General features: G+C 41.5%; 2 protein-coding genes across 2 annotated transcripts in view; both read right to left on the bottom strand.

The window, feature by feature from the left end:
* The window catches only part of LOC117587756, a 49,047-nt gene extending 48,342 nt beyond the window's left edge, over positions 1-705 (bottom strand). Inside the window, exon 1 of the mRNA XM_034278685.1 lies at positions 696-705. The gene's annotated coding sequence lies outside the window, so the exon portion shown is untranslated. The remainder of the gene's footprint in view (positions 1-695) is intronic.
* A 5,316-nt stretch (positions 706-6,021) lies between these two features.
* Positions 6,022-7,533, bottom strand: LOC117587757 (odorant receptor 30a). The gene is made up of 7 exons (XM_034278688.1): positions 7,209-7,533; positions 6,999-7,137; positions 6,668-6,938; positions 6,520-6,619; positions 6,358-6,459; positions 6,188-6,295; positions 6,022-6,124 (listed from the first exon to the last, which is right to left on the bottom strand). The coding sequence occupies exons 1-7, from the start codon at positions 7,518-7,520 to the stop codon at positions 6,023-6,025; spliced, it is 1,134 nt and encodes a 377-aa protein (XP_034134579.1). The 5' UTR covers positions 7,521-7,533; the 3' UTR covers position 6,022.
* Between the last annotated feature and the right edge of the window lie 17,258 nt (positions 7,534-24,791).

Genomic DNA, 24,791 nt, shown 5'->3' with positions numbered 1-24,791 from the left:
GTTTTGCTCCGCCACGTCAAATGTCAAGTGAGTGCCGGGAACATTAAATGTGTAAAAATTGCAAAACTTTTCTCATATAAAATGTGTATTAAATCATTTTTTATGAGAACATTTTCTTGGTTTTTAGTTGCGAGGTTCCGCTTATTTTTCTGCTGTTTTGGGGTGGGAAAACTCTCTTGTTTCCACCTGCTTACATTGTACCTTTTGCTGTTGCTTGCCCCGCTGTTCTTTGTGCTCTTTTTTAGCTTCATTTTTTATGCTTGCTGCCGTTTCCATTCTTCATTTTATGCCTTTTTTGGCGGCGGATTTGTTGCTGCTGGAAGTCAATGCGTATGAGTGATATTTTATGAATGCAAAAATCTAGAATTCTAGAGTTTATAGTTCATTTAGGGGCTTTATAAAATGGAGCACCTGTTTATGGGAGTATCTTCAGGGTATACAGAAATTATTACCTTAACTTCCGACTTTTCTAGGGTTACTTTTTGTCACTCTTACAGCAGCCTCGAAGAAAAGCTATTGACCCTTCGGTCACTTGCCTCCACATCTGTCACTTTTACTCCAAAGATTCCCTCTGTCTTTTGCACACTTGCTAATCAAGTGTCCTTTGTGTACAAGCAACTTTGATGGCTAAATGTCTATATGGTGTATATATAACAACTGAATTATCATAAGCAGTCACGGACATCAAGAGGCAACTGCTGTTGCTGCTGCAGTGTGAAAAAGTGACTGCAAAATAATCGCAATGCAAAATAGTTTTCCCAACATCTGCCGCTGCTGGTGCGACCCCCAGCAAAAAGTGAACTTGACATTTGACATGTGCCAGCCAGACAGAAAGCCAAATGAACAGCAAAACAGCAGCCAGAAAAGAGGAACGAAAGCAGCAAAAAGAAAGCAACAAACGCAGCCAAATGCAAGAACTCGATGCAGTCAAAAAGTAGCAGCAAAAGCAGTCAAAAAGTAGAAACAACAAGCAGTTGACAGGATTATAATTTGACCGAAAGAGTCAAACTTCTAACAAACAGTCATGACAAAAGGAAGTCTGCCACAACCCCAGCCACCAGAAAATGTTAGTTAGCAGCGACTGAACTTTTAATTAACATTTCCTTAACATACTCCAATTGTTAATTAACATTCAACTAACATTTCAAAGGGGTGGCACTGTACCTGTGTATTTGTGTGTGTCGTTCTACCTTCATTCAAGGTTAAATTCATTAGCTAATTGGCTGAAGTGGCGTGCCTCTAAATCAGGCGAAAAACTGTCAACATGCAAAAGAGCTGTTGACAAGAGAATTTATATGAGAATTTCCATTAGTGTGCATTTCCATTAACATTCTTAAACTTAAAAACGCTGACAGGATCTAGCTTTAAAGTAAAGTTTTCTGCTGACTGCCTGTCTTGTCTGCCTGCCTCTCAATATAATATTTAAATTAGAATTGAAATGTTAAAAAGCCAAAGAGGCAAACAGACACCAGTGGCGGCTCATTGGCCATGACGGCTGGTGGTGATAATCTTCTACTGGAGAGACTAAACAGATAGTCAGAGAGGGAGTCAGAGAAGGGGCAGAGAGGGGTCTCCTAAGGAGGCAGAGAGAATGCCCAAAGGAGGCAGCAGTGTCCTGCAGGCAACAAGCAGCTGGGCTCGCTTCTACAATTTGCAAAAAAAAGTGTCAAAGTGCCGCCAGACAACGACAAGCCGCCAGACAATATTTTGTTAGACAACTGACAGTAAAAGAAAATGCATAATAAATACATGGAAATATATTCCACGGCAAAGAAAAGTAGCAAAAGAAAAGTCTGAGAACACGAAGTAAACCGCAGGATAATCAAATTGGGAATACATTCACAGTGAGAAAGCAACAAGGGAATGGCATTACAAAAAGTAAGCCAAGGCCAATTGTTATCCAGAGAATGGCAATGATTTGAGCAGCAATTGATGGATAATGAGATATATATTGTGGCTAAGAAAGTTTCTTAGAAATTGCCTCACAACCAAGTTATTTAATGCTAATAATGATGAAGCACTTAGAGGCGTAAATTTTCTAAAGGTAAAAGGAAGAAAAGACAAAGAGAACAAAAGGTGTTTGGGAGAGATGAACCAGGGCATCACAGGGCATGCAAAAATTCGTCACTTCAGTTGATAATAGACGTTTTTGTAGTCTTTCTTTAACCAAATTGGCTTTGCGTTAATGTCTCTCAAAATACTTAAACTTGTCCTTATTTAAATTCAAAATTTCAAAGGAAATTCGCTTCTAATCCGATTAAAAATTTCCGTTTAAGTCGAATTTTCTGCATCAAAAGAGTGGAAAAAGCATTCCATTCTCCTAAGGAAAATTCACTGCTATCTACAGTTTTCATGTGTCACAATGCCCAGCACCTAATGCTCGGCTCTTTGTATCTTTATGGCCTGCAGCCAGCAGTTGGCACTAACCAAAGAGAAGCAAGAAGACTAGCAGCAAGGAGACTCCTGCTAGGACGAGCACAAAGGAGACTGCTCTTCCCACTGACCTGGCTAATTCCTAACCAAAAAAGAGGAGATTGCTCCTCCTAGTTCTTCTGTACATGGGTCACGCACTCTACTCGTTTTTGGCATTCATAAATCGCTTACGAAATCTGAAATGTTGATCAGATTTGTGCAACAATTTTGATGGCATTTTGGCAGCAGGCTGTAGGATGCTGCTGCCAACCTGTCCGGCATCGTAAATAGCAATTTGCCAGCTGCAGAAAAGTGTCTGCATTTTGCCAGCCTACGACACTAAGTGCGGGCAGAAAACTCGGATTTTGATTGGCAATTTGTGCGTTTCCTGGTGCTGGAACTTCGATGCACGCCCGTATCAACATAAATGCCTCCTTCTTCCCTTAGCCTGGCAGCAAATTTGATTCTGTTTGCCTCCTGCAAGTGCAATTCAACGAGCAAACTAATTTGATTAGACCAATAAATACACAACATTAGCCTTGGCCAGTGGTTTGTCCTCTGTTTAATCTCCTGTTTAGATCCCTGTTTAGTTCTCTGTTTAATTCTCTGTCCTGTGTTTGGTTGGCTTAATTAAATTTGATTTGCCCAAGCCCCGCCACTCTCTTGGCGGTCAATTATGCAAAAGGTTTTCCGATTGCCGAGCATTGCGCTTTTAGTTTCAATTACAGCTGAAAATGTGTTTAAATTATTCAGTTTTCCATTAGTGGGAAGCGACTTTCGCCCACTGGCAGACGCATCTCTGGCATAGATACGTGTGTCTGTTGCACATGGGTCATGGGTCAAACTAAAAGTGTGACATAGAAACGGAAAAACTCTTAAATGAGTTCTCTTGACAATGAGGTCAAGACTCAGCCTGAAGCCACATTCCTCTCTTTTTTAATTCTAAAACCTCTCTGTACGTCAAAACCTTTCTTTAACTTACATTTTCCTTCCATTTCTACTGCAAAGTTTTCCCCGAAATTTCATTTTATTTGTCCTACAGCTGGATTTTCCCTCTAATTTTCCATATATTTTTTTCCCTTCCTCTGCGCACTGCAGGCAAACATCATAAAACCCTTGAAAGGGTCCTCTTAGATATAAAACACTTGACCGCTTGACCTAAATTTCACACAAAAACCATAGCCAGGGATCCCAGGGATCAACGACTCTAGAGGACTAGAGTCAAATGTCAACACACAACAACAAAAAAGAAGAAAAACCGAGCAAAAATGTTTTAAAAATTCCAACACGTCGGCAATTTTTGGGATGATGCGCATAAAATAAGCATGAAAATCGAGCGCACAAATCAAAGGGCAAGGGAGGGATAAACTATGAGTAGTAGAAAGGGTTTTAATATCTGTGTAGAAACTCGCCTCATTAGACATTGAATCATGGACTCTGCCATGATTTGCACTCCAGCAATCGAATCACATCACACGAACATCGCCCGAGGGCGTGAATCGGCGTAAATTGATTTCATCCTTCGATGAAAGGAGGCCGCCCCGAGGCGCCAACGCGCCAGGCAGGTGGCCTGGAAAATTAAAGATTATACCTCCTGTTCGTGTTTAGTGTTTGATAAGCTCCATTCACTCACGTGCCACATTTTAGCACACTATTTGGGCGATGGTGGAAATATCCTGGAAATATTCTGCCACAGACTAGGCTGAAAATGTGTCAATTTGGCGTCAAAGACATTTGACGTGGGGGGAGGCAACAACATGTTTACATTAGCAATAAAACAGGCGTAGCAGAAGCATCTGAAATTCGAGGATGTGGCACAGGGAGTAGCAACAGCAGCTGTCGTGTGGCAAAAGCAGCAGGAGGAGAAGGAGCTGGCTGAGAGGTGCGTAGCATGACTCACGTACGCGTGCGGAGTGGGAGAATCTCTGTTGGATCCGCCAGACAATAACTATAATTGTCGCATCAGCATTTCTTTTCCACCAGCCACAGCCCCAGCCACAGCCACGAAAGAAGCCTTAGGCCTGTGCCGCAAAGCCTAGCTTCTGCTTACCACCACTCCCGGCTACCCCTCATAAAACGAGCCATGAAGTCAAGGAATCGTGAGAGTGAGTGAGCGAAATTCTTAGGCGGAAGGAGGTAAATTCCATTAAACAGAAGACTCAGCCAGACACGGCCACAGACAGCAGCAGACAGCAGACACAAAGCCCTGAAGGAAGGCGGAACGAGGAAGACTGAAGCCTCGTCAAGCGTTTCCTTCGTTCCATTTGTAGGTCTGTGCTCTGGCTGCCATTCGGCATATCAAAAATTCTTAAATTAAAGTCAATTTGAAGACGCAGACACAGAGATGATGATGATGATGATGATGCCGCTGCCGCAGAAAGGGACACAGCTGAAGCAGTTGTAAGCTCAAGTCCAGAAGTGAAAGTTAAGGCTGATTGGGCAAATAAGAAGCGATAATGTGCGGATGAGTATTTGAAGTTAGAGGGCACAAGGAATGTGTGTAGGGAAAACAAAACGAAATTAATAGGGAAAATAAGGGAAAGCAATAGAAGAGAACATGAAATGGGCAAAGGGAATAAAGCGAAGTGATAAATTATAGAGACAAAATAGTAGAGAAACTGCAGGGAAAAGAGTTGAGGAGGAGGTAATGAATATCTGTCTAGATATCTAGAAAATCAGCAATAAAGAATCAGAAAAGCAGGATCAAAAAGTCTCCTTTTTACGTCTAACTTGAGAGAAAGCTACAGCATAGCTTACGATTAATAAGTCGCTAGCTAAAAACATAAAAACAGAGTCAATTTTTGTACCTTTATAAGCCCCTGACAATGTTTTATTTTCCTAAACTTTTAGCCCAAAACAAATTTTAGCTAAACAATAAACACTTTCAGTGGATAAAACTTTATTATTTACGATGAGAAAATCGATAGCTTAAATTCCTGAAATCCTTGCCAATCGATGTCTTTTTTAATCACTTAATTTTTTCCCTTAAAACACTTTCAAAGACTAAAAACAATCTAAAAACATTTGCCCCGCAATGTCCCAGCGTTAATTAACAATTTGTTGTGCCACATGCGGCACTTGGCACAGCTAGAGAATCTCTTTCTAGGAGTACTTTCTTCTCTTCTCTTTCTCTGCTGCTGCTACTCCTCGGACAACGTTTACGCTTTACGAGAACGAACATTTTAATCTAATTTAGCACACACTTTAGATTTATATTTGCTTAAATAGAAGTTATACGAATGCCACGTGACGGGCATGGCAAAAGGACAACACAGAAGGAAACGCAGAAGAGCGAAGTAGAGGGGTGGGCTGGGTTGGTTTGTGTGGTCAAGGATGTGGCGGCAAAGCCCAACAAAAGAAACCCCTGGAAACCCTGACATAAAAGAAGCAATTTTTATTATTATAGTTTATTTTTTCCTGTCTTTTTTTGGAGAAAACGTGTTGCAGCAGCAGCAGACTCCATCCTCTGTGGCAAATGCATTTGCAACACAATCCAATAAGCAGAGTGGGGAAAAAGCGTTTACTAGACTCAAATGCAATCAGTTCTGGCAATTGTTGGGCACCAAAAAAGAACCAAAAAACGATAGAAAAAAAGATAAATTTACTAACCTTAGCCATAGACGCGTCTCAGTAGCGTAAAAAATGAGTAAATGGCATTCAGCAGCGACTGCAAGAGTTTCAAATTCATGGGATAAGTGCCGCCCACAAGTATCTACAGGAAAAACTCAGCTTAATAGTCAGTTATAAGTGAATAAAGAATGAATAAAGTACTCACAGCTAGAGGTTTTTGGGAACGCATTATCAAAAACTTCAACGTTTTTTGTGTATCAATATCAAAGTCCATCCAATTGCTTTCATAAGCGGCAATGGCAATGTCAAAGCTCTGAAAAAATGGTTAACAAATTACTATATGTAAAGTGAAGAAATATTTAAGATTAAGCTCACTTGAAAGTAAAGTTCATTGGCCACGGAATAGAGTACAAAACTATTGGCAAATATCATTACCATATAGGCAATGACAATCACAGATTGGGCAATGGTTTGTGCCTAAACAAGAGAAACAATTCATTGGGATACTTCGTTCAAGGAACTCCCAACTAAACTTACTATAATCAAAGAGAACAAGAGCACACAGGACATGGCACCAAAGCACAGAAATTCCACAAGATGCAGATGTGTATTCAAGGCATTCATGGCATCCACTAGGCTAAAAAAAGTAGCGTAAAAATCATAAAAAAAAAAAGATTCGACCTACCCAGCTAGTTTTAGATGATATTTAATGCACCAAATAATCTCTCTTCGTACAAGTCGCTTTTCCAGCTTTTCCAAGCTCCTCAGCTTGTGCTGCAACACCCGACACATGAGGATGCCAAAAAGCGTAAATGTCACCACCAGATTCGTGTAGGGAATATACATGCAACAGCCCATGGGCGCCATGATGGCCTGAATCACAAAGAACATTTCATAGTAAGGCGTAGCGTACTTGTACTCATCGATGGACGGTAGGTACATGCCATAGGGTAGCACTAGGATACCGAAAAAGCTACATTATCCATTGCATAACGCACCTGTGAGACAAATCTTACCCCTTTCTGAACCAAAAATGGGATAGGTGACAAAACCAATGCATGTACAGGTGCCCATGAGCAGATTAATCCTGCCAATGTTGATCGACAGACGTGTAGTTTCATCCACCAAACGTAGGATGTGAGCATCCCTCGATTCCTATAGCGTAAAGAAACATTCAATGCACTGTTTAGATACGCTCAATCCACAAGATGCAGCTGGCCACTCACTAACAACTGTATGTAGTAGATTTTGACCATTTCTATGAATCTCTCGTAGCTTCCACGTTGCACGCACAGCAGCACACCGCGCACCACAGTGTTCGTAAAGAGCACCGCCAAGTATACATTTCTGATGATGAAATCCAACGATTCCGTGCTCAAATATATATCCACATACTGCGTACAGTTTATCACAATGTAGGGCGTCATGGCCACATAGCGTCGCCAATTGTGCACAAAAAGATACGACCAGAACTTCATCAGCTTCAAGGTGCTGCCAAAGATGGGCATGTCCACGGTGTCCATTGATTTGAAATCCATTGAAGGCAAGGCAGGTGTTGTCCCGCCTGCACAGGTGTTGTCAATGAAGGTGTGATGCCTATCGATGTTAAATATATACTCCCCGACAGAGAAGACAGGCAGGGCAGGACACCCTTTCGTGATGCTAATTAATGGGCTTTCAGTTTGGTTTGCTTGAGAGTGTGTGTGTGGGGACAATGTGTTAATTACACAGCCAGAGGGGTTTGGTTGATAATTATACGTAAAATTTATATAAGGACACTCAAACTCCAGCAGTCAGAGCTCTTAAAGTGTAGAAATTGTAAACTTAAAGACTGCCTAATCCACTGGCAAGTGAAGTAGCCCAAGATTTCACTCAATTGAGCCACAAAACCCAACCCAAGCCACACTCACACAGAACACATCTTCATTTTTCATGGGGGTGGTCCTGCCTCAGCCTCAGCCTCAGCCTCTCTGTAGACCGATAAAAAATCTTAATCGTTGGCAATTTGTCTGCAAAAGAACATCTCGCACACCCCAAAATACCCAGAAAAACCTCAAAAGCAAACAAAAGACGACCTTTTTCATTAGAAAAGAGCCCCAAAACACATGTTCTTTGGTCCGTTTGGTATCTCTGTGTGGTAATTCTTTGAACTTTGAACTGAAAGAACCTCACACGATATTTTGGGGGCAGCCACAGCACTGGGCACCATCATTTATCAGCGTCCGAGCATCCTTAAGGTATTTTTCTTTCATTCACAGCAAAGAAAGATCGACAATCTTTTAATTGAGTTGCAATTGGCAAAGGTAGAATCATCAATCATACAATAACTTTTGCCTTTAATTACATTCCGAGAGGCAGCTTACGGCAAGTTACATTGCGTATACGCCCTGCCCTGTGTGTGTTTACCTGTCACTTAGAGTTTTATATCCAAGTTGTTACACGGGCGGGCTCTTACGCTTGATTTGCTTTTACGATGACTACAACGACTAAAAGGACTCCTCCACGTATGATGTATGTGCAAGGAAGAATTCCTTCCCTTCCCCCAGTGCTGCTGTCTGGCTGCTGTCTTAATATGAAACTTTTTCTTTGGGGTGCAAAACTGTGCACTGTGAAAAACAACTTAGAAGAATGGAAGTGGCTAAAAAGTGGCTGGGATACTTGCAGTTATTTTTTATTCGAACCAATTAGAATTTTAATTGGCAAAACGTGGGGCTATTAAAGGCAACAGACCGAGCCAGCCAAAAACTATGAAAAACCATAAAGAAAATGACTTTTTGGGTGTGAAAATTGCCTTCTGCTGGGCTAGCTTCATGTTTAAAGTGGAAATTGCTATTTTGTAATACGCTTCAGGGCGCACTCCTTTTTTTGAGTTGAACAGTTCCCATGCAAGTGCAAGTATCTTGTATCTTTTGGCCTGTATCTGGCGTTAAGGAAGCACTTAACACGCAGCCAGTCGGTGAAGTCTTGCAACTAACTTTTCTACCTCCTCCCGGCTGCTTGCCTGCTAAGTATGAAAAGCGCTCCAAGACACTAGCGGCATCGGGTGCGCCAGACAGTAGTTTCTTTGCGGATGGGTCTGAGTGTGGTGCGGTGTTGCATGCAACGTGTCATATGACAAGTGAAATGTGCGCAAAATTACTTGTTTAGTTGTGGCTAAGACAACGCCTCAGAACTTCCCCCGGAAAACTTCCCGGAAAATGCAAGATAAATATTTGCCATGAGTGGTGTTTTGGTCAGAAATGCCGTAGAAACGAGGGAACTGTGGGATATTTCGAATTGAATCTAAGTGTCTGCGTTATAGCCTTTGATTCCCCTTGAAAATCATTCTCCCTTTCTTATATGATCTCGTACTTGGACTTCTGCTTCTTATGGTCATTGTAATAGCTACAACATACTTTTTTATTGCCCATAAAAAGGGTGTAGAAAAGGCAGACTTCTGTTATGGACAAAATAGACTTGATTAAAGTCTCAAAATATGCACAAATATTCGTTGAAATATTTGTTAAAATTGTGTGAGGAATATATTTATGTATATGTAGTAAATATGTATAAATATTGCAAAGATGTTGATATATGCGTGGTAGATGTAGAATATGTATAAGCAATGAAGAATTAAGTCCAAACTATGCAAACAAAAGTTTAAAAACACCTTAACAACAAAAAATATATTAAAAACAGAAATATATTTAGTTTCAACAGTTTATGTTATGCCTTTCACGTGAATCTATGATGGCTTCTGCCTGAAAAACTTTCGAACCGCCCTCCAAGCCACCAAGAGCTGCGGGCTAGAGAGAAGGAAACTTTGTTCCACTTTTCTTTTTCTTTGTATTGTATTTTTCCCCAAAGCTTGTAAGAATACTCGGATACATGGCGGCGTACACCTCGAGGGATGTCATTTGGAGGCGGAAAAGTGTAAAAATTAAGCAGCAGAGAGGGACACCGAGAGGAGCGGAACACAGTCAGGCAATAAGTGAGATAAAATTACTTGGTAAAGAGAGAGGGAAAAAGTCGGCAAAAGGCGGTGGCTAAAAGTAATTGTAAAGTATGCTAAGAGGCGTGGTTCTGACAGAGCCTCAAGAGATGCGTTAGAAGACAAAAGAAAAAGAAGAAACAGCAGCAGCATTTCGTAAGCGGAAAATCTAGCACAAGGTTTCGCTTTTCCTTACTGCCTTTCCTGCTTTACTCTCAATTAGCCAAAGTTCCTCTTCAAGGATGATGTTCCTTAAAGAGTCACAAATAATCATTTGTATCTCTTTGTATATTTCCGTTTTTTTGGCGGGAAAACGTACCCCGAAATGTAGGGGAAAACTTTTTCAATCAAAAATTATCAAAGTAAACATCAAAGATACGGGATACATCAGGCAGGCATCAGGCAGCATCCAAAGAGCGTCAACAAATTAGCAAAGGGGAAAAAACAGCTCCAGCCAAAAGGAAAGGCAGGAAAAACCAAGGGAGAAAAATGTCAACACCAACACACGGCAAAAGTTTTTACACAACAACAAACATTTTCACACCTCATGAGTGGAATTTAAAATTTTCCGTCCTGGGGCCTCCTGCCTCGCCTCAGTCTCTGTATTTTCCCCCTGTGTTCTCCACTTTTCATCACCCCCTGTTACATTTTCATATCAATTTCGTTTGGGATTAAGTTATATTTTAGTGCTTTATGGCCAAAATGTGTTTTGTGGCAAGTTCTGCTGCTGATGCTGCCACTGCCACTTGCCACTTTCCACTGCTTCTGCTTTTGCTGGTGTGTGCTTTTCCTCATTTTCATGTGTGTTACCTGCTGAAATTTGGAGCACGTGCTGTAGCCAGTCACTCCACAAGGCTTTCCCCACATTCTTCCCACAATGTGTGCTCTTTCGAGCAGAGAAAAGCCGTTTCACCAAAATATTGATACAGCCTCAAGTGTTGCACACAAAAAGACACGGAAATATTCGACTGCATGCGGAAAATGAGATTGTTGTTGAGTGGAAAACGAGGTAAGACTGTAAGATTGATATATTGTACTGTTACTGAAATTTCTTGGGATTATTGGTTTTATAATGTAAAAAAAGTGAGAAACAAAACTACTCCGAAAAGTCTTCTATGCTTTGAAATGTAGCCTAATATTTGCCTTAAAATAAATTAATAAATTCAGGTTGAAAAATAGGTAATTTTAGAGAATATTTCAAGAATATTTATGTGATAATATAGGCTCTGTTTAATCTGAATTTCACCTGATATTCCACCATTTTACTCCACAATAAAGTCTCTTTTTTCTGTTGTGTACTTCAGCCAATAGTTTCATAATTTTCAAGCTCTTCTTCCACCAATGCCAAGTTCCAATTTCTTCCCCATTTTGCCGCATTGCCATTTCATCATCGTTTTGCTTAATTCAATGGAGTTTCTCGAGTATCTGGAAACTACGAGACACAGATGTGAGCGAGTACATGAAGGGATGGCCATGGATGGTCATACAAATCATAACAGTCATGACCCGTCCGGGCATAGTTAATAAAAAATGCGAGAGGGTGTGGGGCCCCAAAGCAGCAATTGCCATACCAACAGGCACATTACAAGAGCAGCAGAGAGGCATTGGAGGAGGAGCAGGAGGTTGAAGAGGAGAGAGTCTGTCAGAAAGGGCAGCAGCAAGTCCTGCGATTTCGAATCCAAATCCCAATTCACAGCATGAGGGGGCATATAATTCAAACACGTACTAATACTACACAGTGTTCACCTCAGAAAGGGCACTAAAAGGGCAGGAGTGGGCTGAGAGAGAGTGAGAAGAGTGGCACGGGCAGAGAGAACCTTCGGTAATCAGGCAATTTCATATGAATAAATAAGCGCCCCCCGAGTGGGTATACGAGCAATAAATTCCGAGTGCGACGTCGTCGACTCCTTATGAACATTTTAAAAGCCACCGAAAACTATGGAAGCCCCCGACTGTGACTGTGATTGCAGCACGAAGCACAAACCAACACCCATGACCCACCACCCACCACTGGAAGAACGGCTGCACCTACTGGAACGGAACTGCCAGCCTGTAAGGCTATGGCTACTTCAACTCGGGAGTATTAGAATCCGGAACAACAGCAAAATTTAAATTTATTACCAAAAAGCGTGCAGCAGTGGCAGCAGCAGCAGGGCCAGAGAAGGACCAGGCCCAATGAAGGTGTTTATTACTTATTTAGAAAGGCAAAACGCCTGCTACATTCTACTTTCGAAGAAGACTAAGAGGTGGCAGAGAGAGCAAGAGAACTGCTACCAATGTGTTGGATAAGAAAATGTATCAGAAAAATGGGTGTATAATGAGGGTGCAGCAGATGCCCTTACAAACCAGGAATTTGAGGCATATTTATGTGCTAATCTATGAGATAGATCGTGAATTTATTGAGAATATATTTTTCATGTTCGTAGAAGTAGAAAGATCATTGCTATATCAGTGTAGAGAGACACTTTTGTAGAGAGACTTTCTGTAGTCTTCAAACAGGAGGATCTATGATTTATTTTTATGGAAATTATTTTAATGAGGACCTTGTTTCAGGTATTTACAGAACTTCTGAATAACTTTTAGCCATACGTTATAATACATTAGTATTATAAGCCAATTGGCTGTCTTTTATTTCAACCCCCCAAACCTCATTCCATAGCCACTATACCCCTTTCTGCCTCACAGGTAAGCGCAGTTCCATTCAGGTTCGTTCCCCTCACAGCGGGAGATGGCGTGGCGTAACTCCACTTGTAGCTACTTGGCAGGAACCCCATCGAGAAAGAGAGAGAGAGAAATGGAGAGAGCGAGCATGAACGTGCCTGAAGCTTTGGCGCCCATCAAGTGGCTATCGAGGAGCCCGAAAGTAGCGATAGAGAGAGAGCCCATCTAGAGCCCCAAAATCCGGCTGCTCCTGCCGCTGCCACTAAACATTTTAATTAGAAATTTTGCACGGCAGAGTAGAGTAGAGTAGAGTGGAGCCCAGCGACCACAAATCCAATTATCAAGTAATTATGCATTTAATTTGGCACAGCGTCAGCTAAGGATCGCTGAGTGGATTGGGGCAAGGTAGGGGTACAGGAGAGGACTCTTTAATGCTATTGCTGATGGGCTGGCCATCGAATCAGCAGCCACTCCACTTGCCACACATGCCACATGTGTTGGTGTCTACTCGCATGCAAATAACACGCAAACTTTTGCTGCAAGCCCAGGGGCTTTGAAATATTTCAATTTATCTCTCTGTGAGCGGGGTGAGCATCGCCAGTGCGAAGCTTTACTGTACTGTCTGTACTCTACCGTCTGCCTGTGCAATTAAAAGTTCTGCCATGTTGTGTCTGCTCTCCCAGACGTTTATTACAAATGTCGAGACCCACAGACGATCAACCGACCGACAGACCACAGAGGCCACACCACATTCAAAGAGGTCAAGTGCCAGAGTCTGAAAAGTCGCTTTTTGTTTTGTTTTTATATCCCTAAAGTCGGGAAAAGTCGGGAAATCGGATGTGCCATTTATGAGCGTTTTTGTCTTGTAATTGGTACAAAAAAGATTTGATTTTCATTTTGAGTTGTTTAAATTCTATGAAAACTATGGCTATTATGGAGAAATGTTTAAAGAGAATTTTTGTATCATTTAAATAGATTAAAGTAGTTTTAATCCTGATCTGCCCTAATCTATCGCACCCCCAGAATGTGATCCTTAGGTGCGTGCATCTTTCAAGTTTTCGACAGCTCCCTGCCTTAAATTCAAGCCTTTCGTGTTTTCTGGCTTTGTTTTTTTCTCTACTCCTGGTTTTGCCATAAAACTGTCAACAACCGATGTGGAATGGCTTCTCTGACCCTCTGGCACTAGGCAAATATTTACCACTTGAATGGCAAAACTGGGACACTTTTTACAGTTCTTTCTTTTTCCCCTAAAAGCAGCGCCAAAAAAAGTGCGCCAAGATACATGTGGTGACCTGGTTTAATAACAGGCAACACTGCAGGTTTATTTCCAGAGAAAAATTATACAGAAAATTGCTTACAAATTTCCCAATTTTTCTTTATCTTGTCCAAAATGTAGACCCTGCCCACTCCTCCCGTCAGAAAAACCGCAGGAAATTGCCTAAAGGTGTCCCAATCAATCGATAGTTGGTGGTTATCCTTGATGTGGGACCCTCTGAAATCATGTTTATTTTCGGAACAGTCTTTGCCTTGACATACTTTTACGGTGGGTGAAAATTGGCCTAAAACAGTTTGATTTCAAGGAAAAATTTTCCTAAAAAGGGTGGAGACCGGGAGGTAAACTTTTGCCGCAACGCCTACGATTTTCGTTTGGATTTCGCGTCAGTTTTCTACGCATGTCAAAGGCGAAATGCCTTTGGGTTCGAGAATTGATGAGGGTTACACTACACCTCCGCAAGCACAAATTCCAAACAGAAAACTGTGCCCAAAGTTCCCTCAAGCATAAAATGAAGGACAAGTCGTTTCTTCACTTTTTCCCAAATTTGGTTTTGATTTCAACTGATTTTTAATCGAATTTCGCTAAATTAATTGTTTACTTTGCGACTGAACTGGATGCCGCAATAAATTAATTGTTTGCAACATTTGCATTTCTGCAGAGTGGAGCGAAACAAAAATAAATGCAGCAAAATGTAAAAAAAATGCACTGAGAAATGAATATTTTATGCGTATAATTCAATTACAAAACATTTTAAAAACACTGAATGAAACCTAGTGGGGGAGGGGTAGAGACACGGCACCTGGAGTGGGAGGAGGAATGTGTTGTGTGCGATGTGCGTTCGGTCATGCATTTAAATTAGTTACATGCATTTTTTATTAGCATGCGGCAGGCACAAACAAAAAATATTAAATCATACATTTTTTTCGGCTTTGTCACAGACTAATTGGAATATTCGATGAAAGGTGAGAGAGGGTGGGGGAGAGAGAAGGGAACACATATTTTATACTGACAAGCCACAGTGGGAGACGGACAGAGAGATGTTTTAGTTAGGCTCTACTTATTACTATTACTTTTACCGCAGTTATATGGAAGTTAAAGCGCACCAATTTCGATGAAGTGTTAGTAAAAGGTAAAAAATATGAATTAGCGCATTTTGTAATGTTTCTTTGAATTTTTGTATAAACTTAATTGTTTTCCTCGCATTGCATAGCTATAGACGAATACATCCTTTCATATATTACTTCAATAGTGCAGATTCCATTGAATTATTCTTAATTTTTTCATAAAGGAAATTACACATGTACATTAAAGAATATAACTTCATGGATTTCTGATACACCTCGACATTTCAAACTATTCAATCTTTGAAAAAAAGTGTTTGCCAGACGCTCTCATAAGTAAAAAATCCCCCACACCTCGCAACCTTGATATAATCCTCCATGCCGATCCATCCCAACGCCCCTCAGAAGTCAATCAATCAATAGAAAACCCCAAAAAAAGTGGGGAAGGCCATCCAGCCAATGTGTCAAGTACTTTATTTCAGCCTCAAACAATCTCCTCTGTCCCACTTTTATACAATTTTCTGAGACAGAAAAAGAGAGAGACAACTATTTAGTCAACCTAAATCCACAAAGAAATGAAGGAAAAGCGAAAGAAAAAAGCCAGAGGCAGGGACTCATCAATAAGCCAGTCCAATAAACAGGATGTATGCTTGAAGGCGCCACGCCAGCAGCAGCATTAGCAGCCGCAGGACAAGGACAAGGACTCCGTTCTCCCCTTCAATCAGCGCGGCCAAGTGGAAAATGCCTTGGCATAGTACCGCGCCCCCGGACACCTCTGACACCTTGTTACGGGGCAATAGACAACCAAAGAGAGAGAGAGACTTATTAACATTTAGATGAAATGCCACCCAGCAAATCTAAAGAAAGCAGAGAGAGAAGTGAAAGCAGTGAGAGAAGAAAGGTTAGCTTACTTTTTTGCATTTGAATGCCACAAAATACAGAGATTTTCCCCGGCAAGTTGTGAAGAGTGCTCCTCCTCTTGGCTTTGGGTTAATGGAAGGTGTGGCAGTGCCAACTGGTCTTCCATTTGATTGCTAAATAATTTGCATTGACTAATGAAAGCAGCACTTTTCAAAAGCTGACGGCACAACTTTCTCTCAATGGTGGAAGTCTCATCCTGCTAAAGAACTTCAAACACACTTCCTGCAACAGTCAAAAAGTTGACAAAATCTGCAAATTACATGCCCCGAGGAGGTACAACCAACAACAAACAACACAGCAGACAACAGACAATTGTCGTGTGGCAGACAATTGAGGAGGCAATTGTCTCAATTTTCCCGGGAGTTTTCGACATTGTTTTGTTGAAGCTTTTGAATTTTCTTTGTCTAACGAGTGCATTGTTTGGGTTTAGTTTAATCAGTAAATTTTCCCAAATTCCTGTGGATAATTTCAAGCAGTCGCTTCTCATAGTAAAGTCCTCCCACCCACTCATTAGGCATGCACTCAACGTGCTAATGAGCTTCGCTTAGGCTTAAGGTCACTCTCCACTCTCTCTCTCTCTCTCTATGTCTCCCTCCTTTGGGCCAATAAAATTGTAACAAGGATTGCATGATTAGTGTAGTAAATGCTCCTCTTGGCCGTAAAGCAGCGCACAACAAAATCAACTCTCACATGGTCAGTAAGATGAGCTTAGGCCCCGAAAATAAAGGAATGCTGAAGAGGCTTTTGTTGGCGTAGGTCTTAAATGTAATCTGTGGACAAGAGAGACACCAAAGAAAATCCCTTAAGATAGCAAAAGAGTATCTTTGGCATAAGATTGGTCATTCCTGCAGTTGGGAGGAATTTGCTAAGAAGGGGTGGTCAGGGAATGGTGAATATTGAGAGACCTGAAATTGCTCAAGCAAATGATCTACCAAAAGAGCGAGGAAATTCTCAGAAAATTTAACTAAATTTGACAGGAGAAAGAATAACCCCCAAAAAAGGAAGTGATGTTGATGTTATTAGAAGTTAAATCCTGCCAATATTCATTGATGAATAATGGCATCTCTCCTTTGTAGGGTATCTGAGAAAACACACTCTTAAACTGTAAATCTGTAGCTGAATAATGAACTCGAAGATATTTAGGGATGTGCAGTAGGTAGCTCCTTCTTTCTTTAACTGAATCAAGATACAAGACACACTCGTAACAACTGGAACGCCACTTCTATAAAAGAAATGTGTGAGCCACAATAATCGTAAATATGCAACGTAAACGCTTTTTGTGTGGGGAATAAACTAAAAGATAAACTGGGAATAAAATAGAATACCTCAGAAATCTCCAGGTACCTTATACCAATAGTTTATGTCAATGATTGGTTTATGTATCTGTACTAAAATATACTTTCTTTCTTGCAGCGGAAAACCGCTTGCTGGGCTCTTAATAAAACAATAAATTCCACATCTTCCTTCCTTGAAGCTGATGCTGCGGGGACTCCTACTCGTCTTTGCTTTGTTTTTATTAAAATGAAAGAAAATTACCCTCCAGTCATGCGTGTGGCACATAAACAAGTGCCACTGCCACAGAATCTCTGTCTCTGTGTGTGTGTGAGTGCGCCAGTATTTGCTTACGTTGTGGTTTCCCGGGCTTACAGCAGCAGGTCCAAAGTTTCTTTGGCTTCACTGTCTGCTGCCGGGGTTGGATTCTCTCTTTTTGCCACCACCAATCAATCTTTATAAAGTGCGCTAATTATACGCATTAATAATGACAGCTACGGCAGGGAGGAGTACGAGACAGTGGGGTCTAGGATATGGAGCAACACGTACAACGATTTGCTGTACGTATTCTTAATGTTAAAGCTGTGGCTTGAAGACTGGCTGTGGCTTAAAGCCAGGGCAAAAAGCTCCCAATTCGTCGTGTCACTTGACTTTCGCTGCTTCGTTATTCAAATTTCAATTGGAATCTGTCTTTGTCGGGTGTCTCAGGTACAAATGTTGTACTACCCGCAGATACATTTATCTGTGGGAGAGTATACCTTTTGCCAGGACCTCTAAAACTGATTTTTAATGCCTTTTTTTCTACCCTTTTTGCACCCTTTGTGGCATCGACAGCCGTGTTGACACCAAGTTATTCGAACTAAAAGAAAAAGAAAAGGAAAACTACAGCAAGTTTGTACCTACAGCCAGGGAATATATGCAAAGCAGTTTCTTCCACATAGGGGTGGCAGAACGGAGGAAGCGGTAGAGAATAACTTGCAATTAGTTGGATGTCAGTGGCTGTCTCTGACATGCTCAGGGAAAATATACTCCACACTGGAAAAACCCCAGCCACCACACCACACATTCTATAAATACGAAATCATGTCTACAACGTGTAGAGAGTTTTCCACTTTCTCTCTTTCTCTCTCTCTCTCTCTCTAACCGGAAAAGCCACTTGAACTTGAGCTTGAAGCCCCTGACATTGTTGAAATTAAATTGAACAAAAATGCCAAAAGGAAATTCAGTTTTCTTAATACAAAATCAATGAAAATGTTTTACTACATAGAGAACTCTCTGGTAGAAAATTGAGTCAACTTTGCAACTGAAAAGAACAAGGAAATATCTTTTAAAAATATATACAAATAAATTTAAGTAACTCTTCAAATTATAAACCCACAAAATCTGCGTTATATGATCCCTAGACTGCCACTAATCTATTGATAATTATATTGAAAATAACCGTACGCATCCTTTCAACCTTTTTACACACACCTGACACTACCCATAGGAAAAAAAGAAAAGATAGACCCAAACCTCAGCCTCAGAGTCAACCCAAGCCGACCTCGAATCTCATTATTATGCACAAGCTGTTCCTGTCGCTGAAAATTACATTTTGATGTCCTACATCGTTGGAGTTTTGTTGATATTTTAATGGATTTGCCATTGAGGAAATATTCTATAGCCCCCGACAGCCGACAGCGTTCGTGGCTGTCACATTGAATTTGCATGCATTTGCCTTTTGAATTGAGTGCCAAGCTAACCGCAGGTGAAGGACTTATCAGTAGATCAGCAAAATATACAAAAAGGATTGAAAGGCAAAAACAAGTTTTATGGAGAAAAATATGTACAAATTTAATTTAATGTAAAGTTTATGTAGCCGATAGAGCCAGTATCTGACTAGCCACTAATTTTCCTCTTTATGCTTTAAACTTCAACAAAAGGTGTTAAAAGGTTGAATCAAATATAAAGATTTTCATTGACTCGCCTGAGCACCTAAACTTCATAGAAAAAATCAAATAAACTTTAAATGTAGCCGCGCCATCAAGTCTCAGTTTTCCTCTACTCTAATCCCTCGCCTAATTGTTCATTAAATCCCCCTTTTCGGACACCCCATGGGCACACTTATAACACACATTCGTCTTCGGCGTGCCCCCCGAGTTCCTCCTCACACGCAGCCCAGCCATAAATTCCAATTAATTTGTCGCATTCCATCTTCCGCCCCAAGCTTTAGTCCTTGGCCTTTTTATTATATTTTTTTTTTTTTTGGGTGAGGCACCCTGCTCTTTGGTAGAATAAGCAAATCATTGTTTTATTGCAATTTAATTTTGTTTTACTCGGCAGCAATAAATAAATAAAAAGGGAACGCACACAGGAAAAAGGAAAACAGCTAAAACAAACCCAAAACGGAGTGAAAGAAATCCAAAATGCAGTAACATGATTGGCGTTATTTATTCACAACAAATTGCCCGATTACGTTGCTGATTTGCTCAAGAAAAAAGCAAGGAAAACCTTAAGAAATGAAAAACCATATCAATATTTAAAGACACTGCCAGAAGGTTTCAAACGGGGCCTGGAAATTCCATTAGAAATGTGTCAAAAAATGCCATCAAAAATGAAATAATGGTCAGGCTGGGGATCGAATTAAGGGTTTGGTTTTCCACTGCCACTGCCATTGCCCCTTCCATTTTCCGGTATTTTCCTCGACTCAAATGTAGTGACAAACGACGCCATGAAATGCCAAACAGACAATGTGGGCTACTGACTCTCCAAACTCTAGACTCCTTGCGGCTTTATTGCATGCAAATATGCATCCAAATGGAGCATGCACCATGCAGCATGCATCCTAGCATCCAGACAGTTGGACGAGACACGTGAAATGATGTGCAAATCTTATTAACAATTGCTGCCAGTAGCATGCCACAGAAGGAGCAGAAAGCAGCACTCGGCAGAGTGGCTTCCACTTCCATTTTGTGTCTTCCTACAGGTCTGCCTTTATTCAGAGGACCCTCCACGGACTCCAAAGCGGTAGTTGCATTTGTGTGTTGAGTGCAGTTTTGTTGCCTGTACACGCTCCTTTGAGGGTTTTTGCTGGTTAGCAAAACTGCAAAGGGTGTGAGGCATGGATCCATTTAAGGTATGGTTATGCCTGTCCGGCGAGAGGGGTTTTCCGTGTGGAAATTGCATAGGCAATGAGGTGCAACGTGCACAAGCAATGAAAGGTGGAGAGCAGAAAAAGCCCATACAGCACAGCAGAATCTCCCGAAACGAAATCCCCTTTAAAGTCTCATTAAAGACATAATTTCGTGCCCCCTAAGAACCAAGAAAAATCTCTTGTTTAATGCTTTGGTCCCGCCAGAATTATGTATGCCAAGTGTTTGCTGGGGGTTTTCCCCCACATTCAAATCAACTAATAAATTTTCACAGAGAGAAGACCAAAGAAGGACCAACAGCAGTGCCAAGAAGGACCAGTACCCGACGGATATTAAACACTTAAATGTTGGCATAATTTTTACTTCAAGAGCGGCGGTGGCTAAGTATTTAATTTAATGCGGTAGCCCAGTCAGGCATTCCCTTCCATGACTCCCCAATTTCCTCGATCCCTTCGACCAAAAGCCAAGCTGAAAACAAATAAATTGGGAGCCAAGCCAAGCGCAGGAGGAGGAGTAGAAGTTACCCAACAGTTGGATAGATAGACAGACAGACAGGAGCATCTGGGGGGTTGATACCAAACATATATGGGGGCTAGTGGACGGCAAATTAAAGATTAAAACGCAAGCGAAAATATTCTGGGTAGTCCAGGAGTGTCCGTCTCTCCCCTTCCAACCCGAAAATAACAATGTCTGTCTGACTAGACAGCGCAGACAGATGCCAAAGGATGTAGGGGTGTACGGGTGCTATCCAAGTCAAACAAAAGCTAAATGAAATGAAGGCACGGTTTATCCTTGCCCCGTGCCCGCTCGTCACTCTCCAGGATGTGCTGCCTGAGGAATGAAGCAGTCAAAAGGTCGGCGGTAGGGGTCCCCCACCAAACATGAGCTTCCAATTTATGCGCATTATTAAAGTAAACGCATGAAATTCCATGCCAATGCCATACGAAAAGGTAGCCTGTATCTAGCCACCGGAAGGATACCTTTCCCCTGCCACCTGCCACCCCGGAAAAAGATTCCATCCACTAGACCTGCTCCCTGTCCTCCGCTGCTGTCCATTTGTCTCGGCGAATAGGTGTCCAAAATGTACATTTATTTATTTCGACTTAAGTTAAAGACAACATTGGGATTGCAGATGGAATTGGAGGAGTCCCAAAAGCGACTTAAGACTCGGCAAATCCTTCAGCAAATTTAGTCAAATAAATTCTCTGGTTACCACTTTCATTTGATAAATTTGTCTGCAATGTTCCAGCCGTAAAAAACACTCGCATACATAACAGAAATCATGGCTTCATTAACCTTTGAAGTTTTTATGGCTGTTAACTGGATTTATGCACACCGCCAATAACAGAAATTATAAGTTTTTAATATACAGAAGGCAGCAGGATCGAGAGTGAGTGCTCTCCTCTATATAATGGGCAAACCTGCTGCCGTGCGTCGCATTAAGTGCGGGCCATTTAATGGGGGGGCCCATCCCAGAGGAGTCGGAGGGACAACAATAGGCATAAAAATCAATTATGAACCATTAGGCATGGCCAAAAGAGAAGCAGAGCAGTCCAGGGCAGCAGCCAGAGAACGGAACAAAGGGCCAGAAGTCAGCCAGAATGAGGGCCAGAGAGTAGCAGCCAAGAAGCCAAGAGAGCCAAGAGTGAACAGTAGCAGCCAAGTAGGGCCAAGAGTGAAGGTCATAAATCATCTGGTGGCCAGGCTGTTGCTTCCTACAGAGAGCCTCCCCCTAGCCCCAGCAGTTGTTCACGCAATAAATATTTATTTAGCAAGATTTTAATGGAGCCTCCTCAAATAAGTTAAGTGTACAAAACAGTGGCCTCCCCACAAAAGCAGCAGAAGGTGGCTGCTCAAACACGTGTACTCTAGCGGGGAGGTGCTATGTGGGGGGAGGAATGTATTTGACAGCTGTGGAGGAAAGGCAGACAGCTCTGCCTCTACAGACAAATTTCATTTCATTTCGTGCGGAAATTAAATGCATATTTGACCTATATTTACATTTTTGAGGCAGACGAGAGAGAAGCCGACAAGCCCAAAAGTCGAGACGGAAACGAGACTGGCAACTGGAGAGTGGAATCTAATTTATTGTAAAAGATTTTTCAAATCATTTAATGGGGCACACACCAGCACTTGGGGCAAACAGATGATGTCAGAGCAGGAGGCTTTGCTGGGATATAGGAAATGGACAGGGAAATGAGGATATTTGGGTGCTTAAGCGATGTTTTACATTGAACGTTGGGAGATGTTATGTATGATTGATGGAATATGACACTCTCCATAGAGGAACGCAAAGTGGGAGAAGGGTTACACTTTTATATTTTAGAGGAATATAGTATCTGAGGCTCTAACAATTATTTTATTCCATGGAAAAACCATCTAAAATCGACTTCCCAATTGTCTCAATCGAATGTCCATCAACGATTCCATCCATACATTTTTGTCGAGGGACATTTTTCACACAATAATAATCCGCTTAGACAGACTTCTAGCATTCTGGTGGCTAACATTACAAAAAAAAAATAGTTCTACCATATTTTTATCTTTAGATTTCTCTTTCTGGTCTGCTTTCAGGTGGCAGTAGAAACTTTTGAAGACACCTTTTCAGTAACTCTTTAAGGGCCATTTCCTTAGCCCATTAGCAAATTCCCTTACCCCGCAAGCCCACTTCCATTCAAGCCCCCTATTCATTTTAATTTATATGTTTTCGACCACGCAGAGTCCCCTCTTCATAATATTACCCATTTAATTGGCTCACTTTTACGCTCGCCCCCTGCCACAGCTCCCCAAAGGCCGGCCCATTCCATCTTCCCATTCTCCCACGTACACCTGATCTTCCTCTGCATCTCTTTCCACCACAAATTGCCACACAGAAGCTGCTGCTCATTAACCATAAAAATAGTCACATCCCTGAGCCAAGTGGCAATTAAATGGCCGAAACACACAGCATAATCAGTCATAAAAGGGAGGCTCAGGTCTTGGGGAAGAGCAACGACCACGGCAACGTGAGAGGCATGTATAAAAGGTGGCAGAGACAGCAGGCACCACAGGACACACTACAGGACACTCTACGGGACACTCCTCAGGACACACAAAGTATCACATGACCCAAAAGGAATACATTCGAATAACTTTCGTTAACGTTTACATTTACGTTCGCTAATTAACGCCTAACGAGTGATGATACAAGAAGAAAAACTAGGCAATAAATGGCACGACCGATAGATACATTCATTAAAGAGCGAAGCTTCTAGTCACAAAAATGAACTAAAATCCCTCTTAAAACTGAGAGGACAAACAGGAAGAAGCCTCGCCCGCCAGGCTGCTGTGAATTTTTCTCCAGGGATTGGATTTGGCTGCTGCGGCATCAACAATGCCAGTAGCATCATCATCATCCATGAGCCTCATCTGCATTGGCTGCCAAAAATCTAGCGAAAAACTTATTGCCGCCAGAAGGCAAATGCCAGAATGACAGTAAAGCCCCCTGAAAACTCGTTGCAGCTGCAAAATATTGTTGCGAAAATTGCAAATTGCATGTCAAAAAATAGACAGAAATGTGAAGTTTTATCAACATGAAATTGTGTATCGTATGGAACAGCTTTTTGGGTGGGAAATGGCAGCAGCTGGAGGCTCCAGTTGAAGTTGCAGAGGAGAAAATGATGGGCGCTGTGTAGCTTTTAAATTACTTCAAACTGTTTGACTTAATGGCGCGACGCTCAGATTGGCAGCAAACAGACGTCGAGGAAGATACTATATATCTAAGTATCTGCATTCCTCTCCTAGTGGCAGAAGGGGCAACAGTCAAGAGATGGATTGAAAAAGTACTGCTCAAATGGTCTTTCTTTCAAACTGAAATTATGCGTTTGCTCTGGGAATCAAAAGGAAATGGAAATGGTGGATAAATCTAAGAAAATCCGACTATAAAATACTCTTCTGAAAATCAATTCCAATAGAAATCAATTTTCTCTTGGTTCATAAACCAACTGCATAGCAAAATCAGTGTACCCTTTCGATGAACAGCTTAAAGGATTGTGCAGCTGCAAAAGCTATGTCAGCAATGCCAAGTTTTGCCACTAGCCCCTACCCTTTGTTCCTTCTTCAATTCTCCTCCTGTTCTAACTATCCATATTTTCTCCCTCCACATCTATCCATCTTTTACCCCTCCCCATCCATCCGTCTTTAACACTAGAAGCGGGGAGATTCCCTCTAAGTACAGCAGTTCCTTCCAAAGTCGCACTTACAGAACTCTCCCTAAGTACTTCATCATTTTTATTGCCATGAGAGAGTCGCTCCTTCGTGGACTTCTATACTTTTTTTTCCGTATTTGACTAACGATTTGATGACGTTGATGGCCCTTTGAAATGCAGTGTCGCGACGACGACTGCAACTCCAACTGCAGACAGTGCAGACATAACTGGCAGAATTTTCCCTACTCCTAAAGCCCTGCCAGGAAACGGAAATGAAAAACCATAATGTAAGCGAATATTTACAAGCTTTGGCAATGGTTTTTTCCGGGT

The sequence above is a fragment of the Drosophila guanche genome, unplaced genomic scaffold (genome assembly GCF_900245975.1).
Source record: "Drosophila guanche unplaced genomic scaffold, DGUA_6, whole genome shotgun sequence".
In the NCBI taxonomy this organism is placed as follows: Eukaryota; Metazoa; Arthropoda; class Insecta; order Diptera; family Drosophilidae; genus Drosophila; species Drosophila guanche.
Note: the sequence above shows the minus strand (reverse complement) of the source record. Positions and strands in the feature narration are given on the sequence as shown.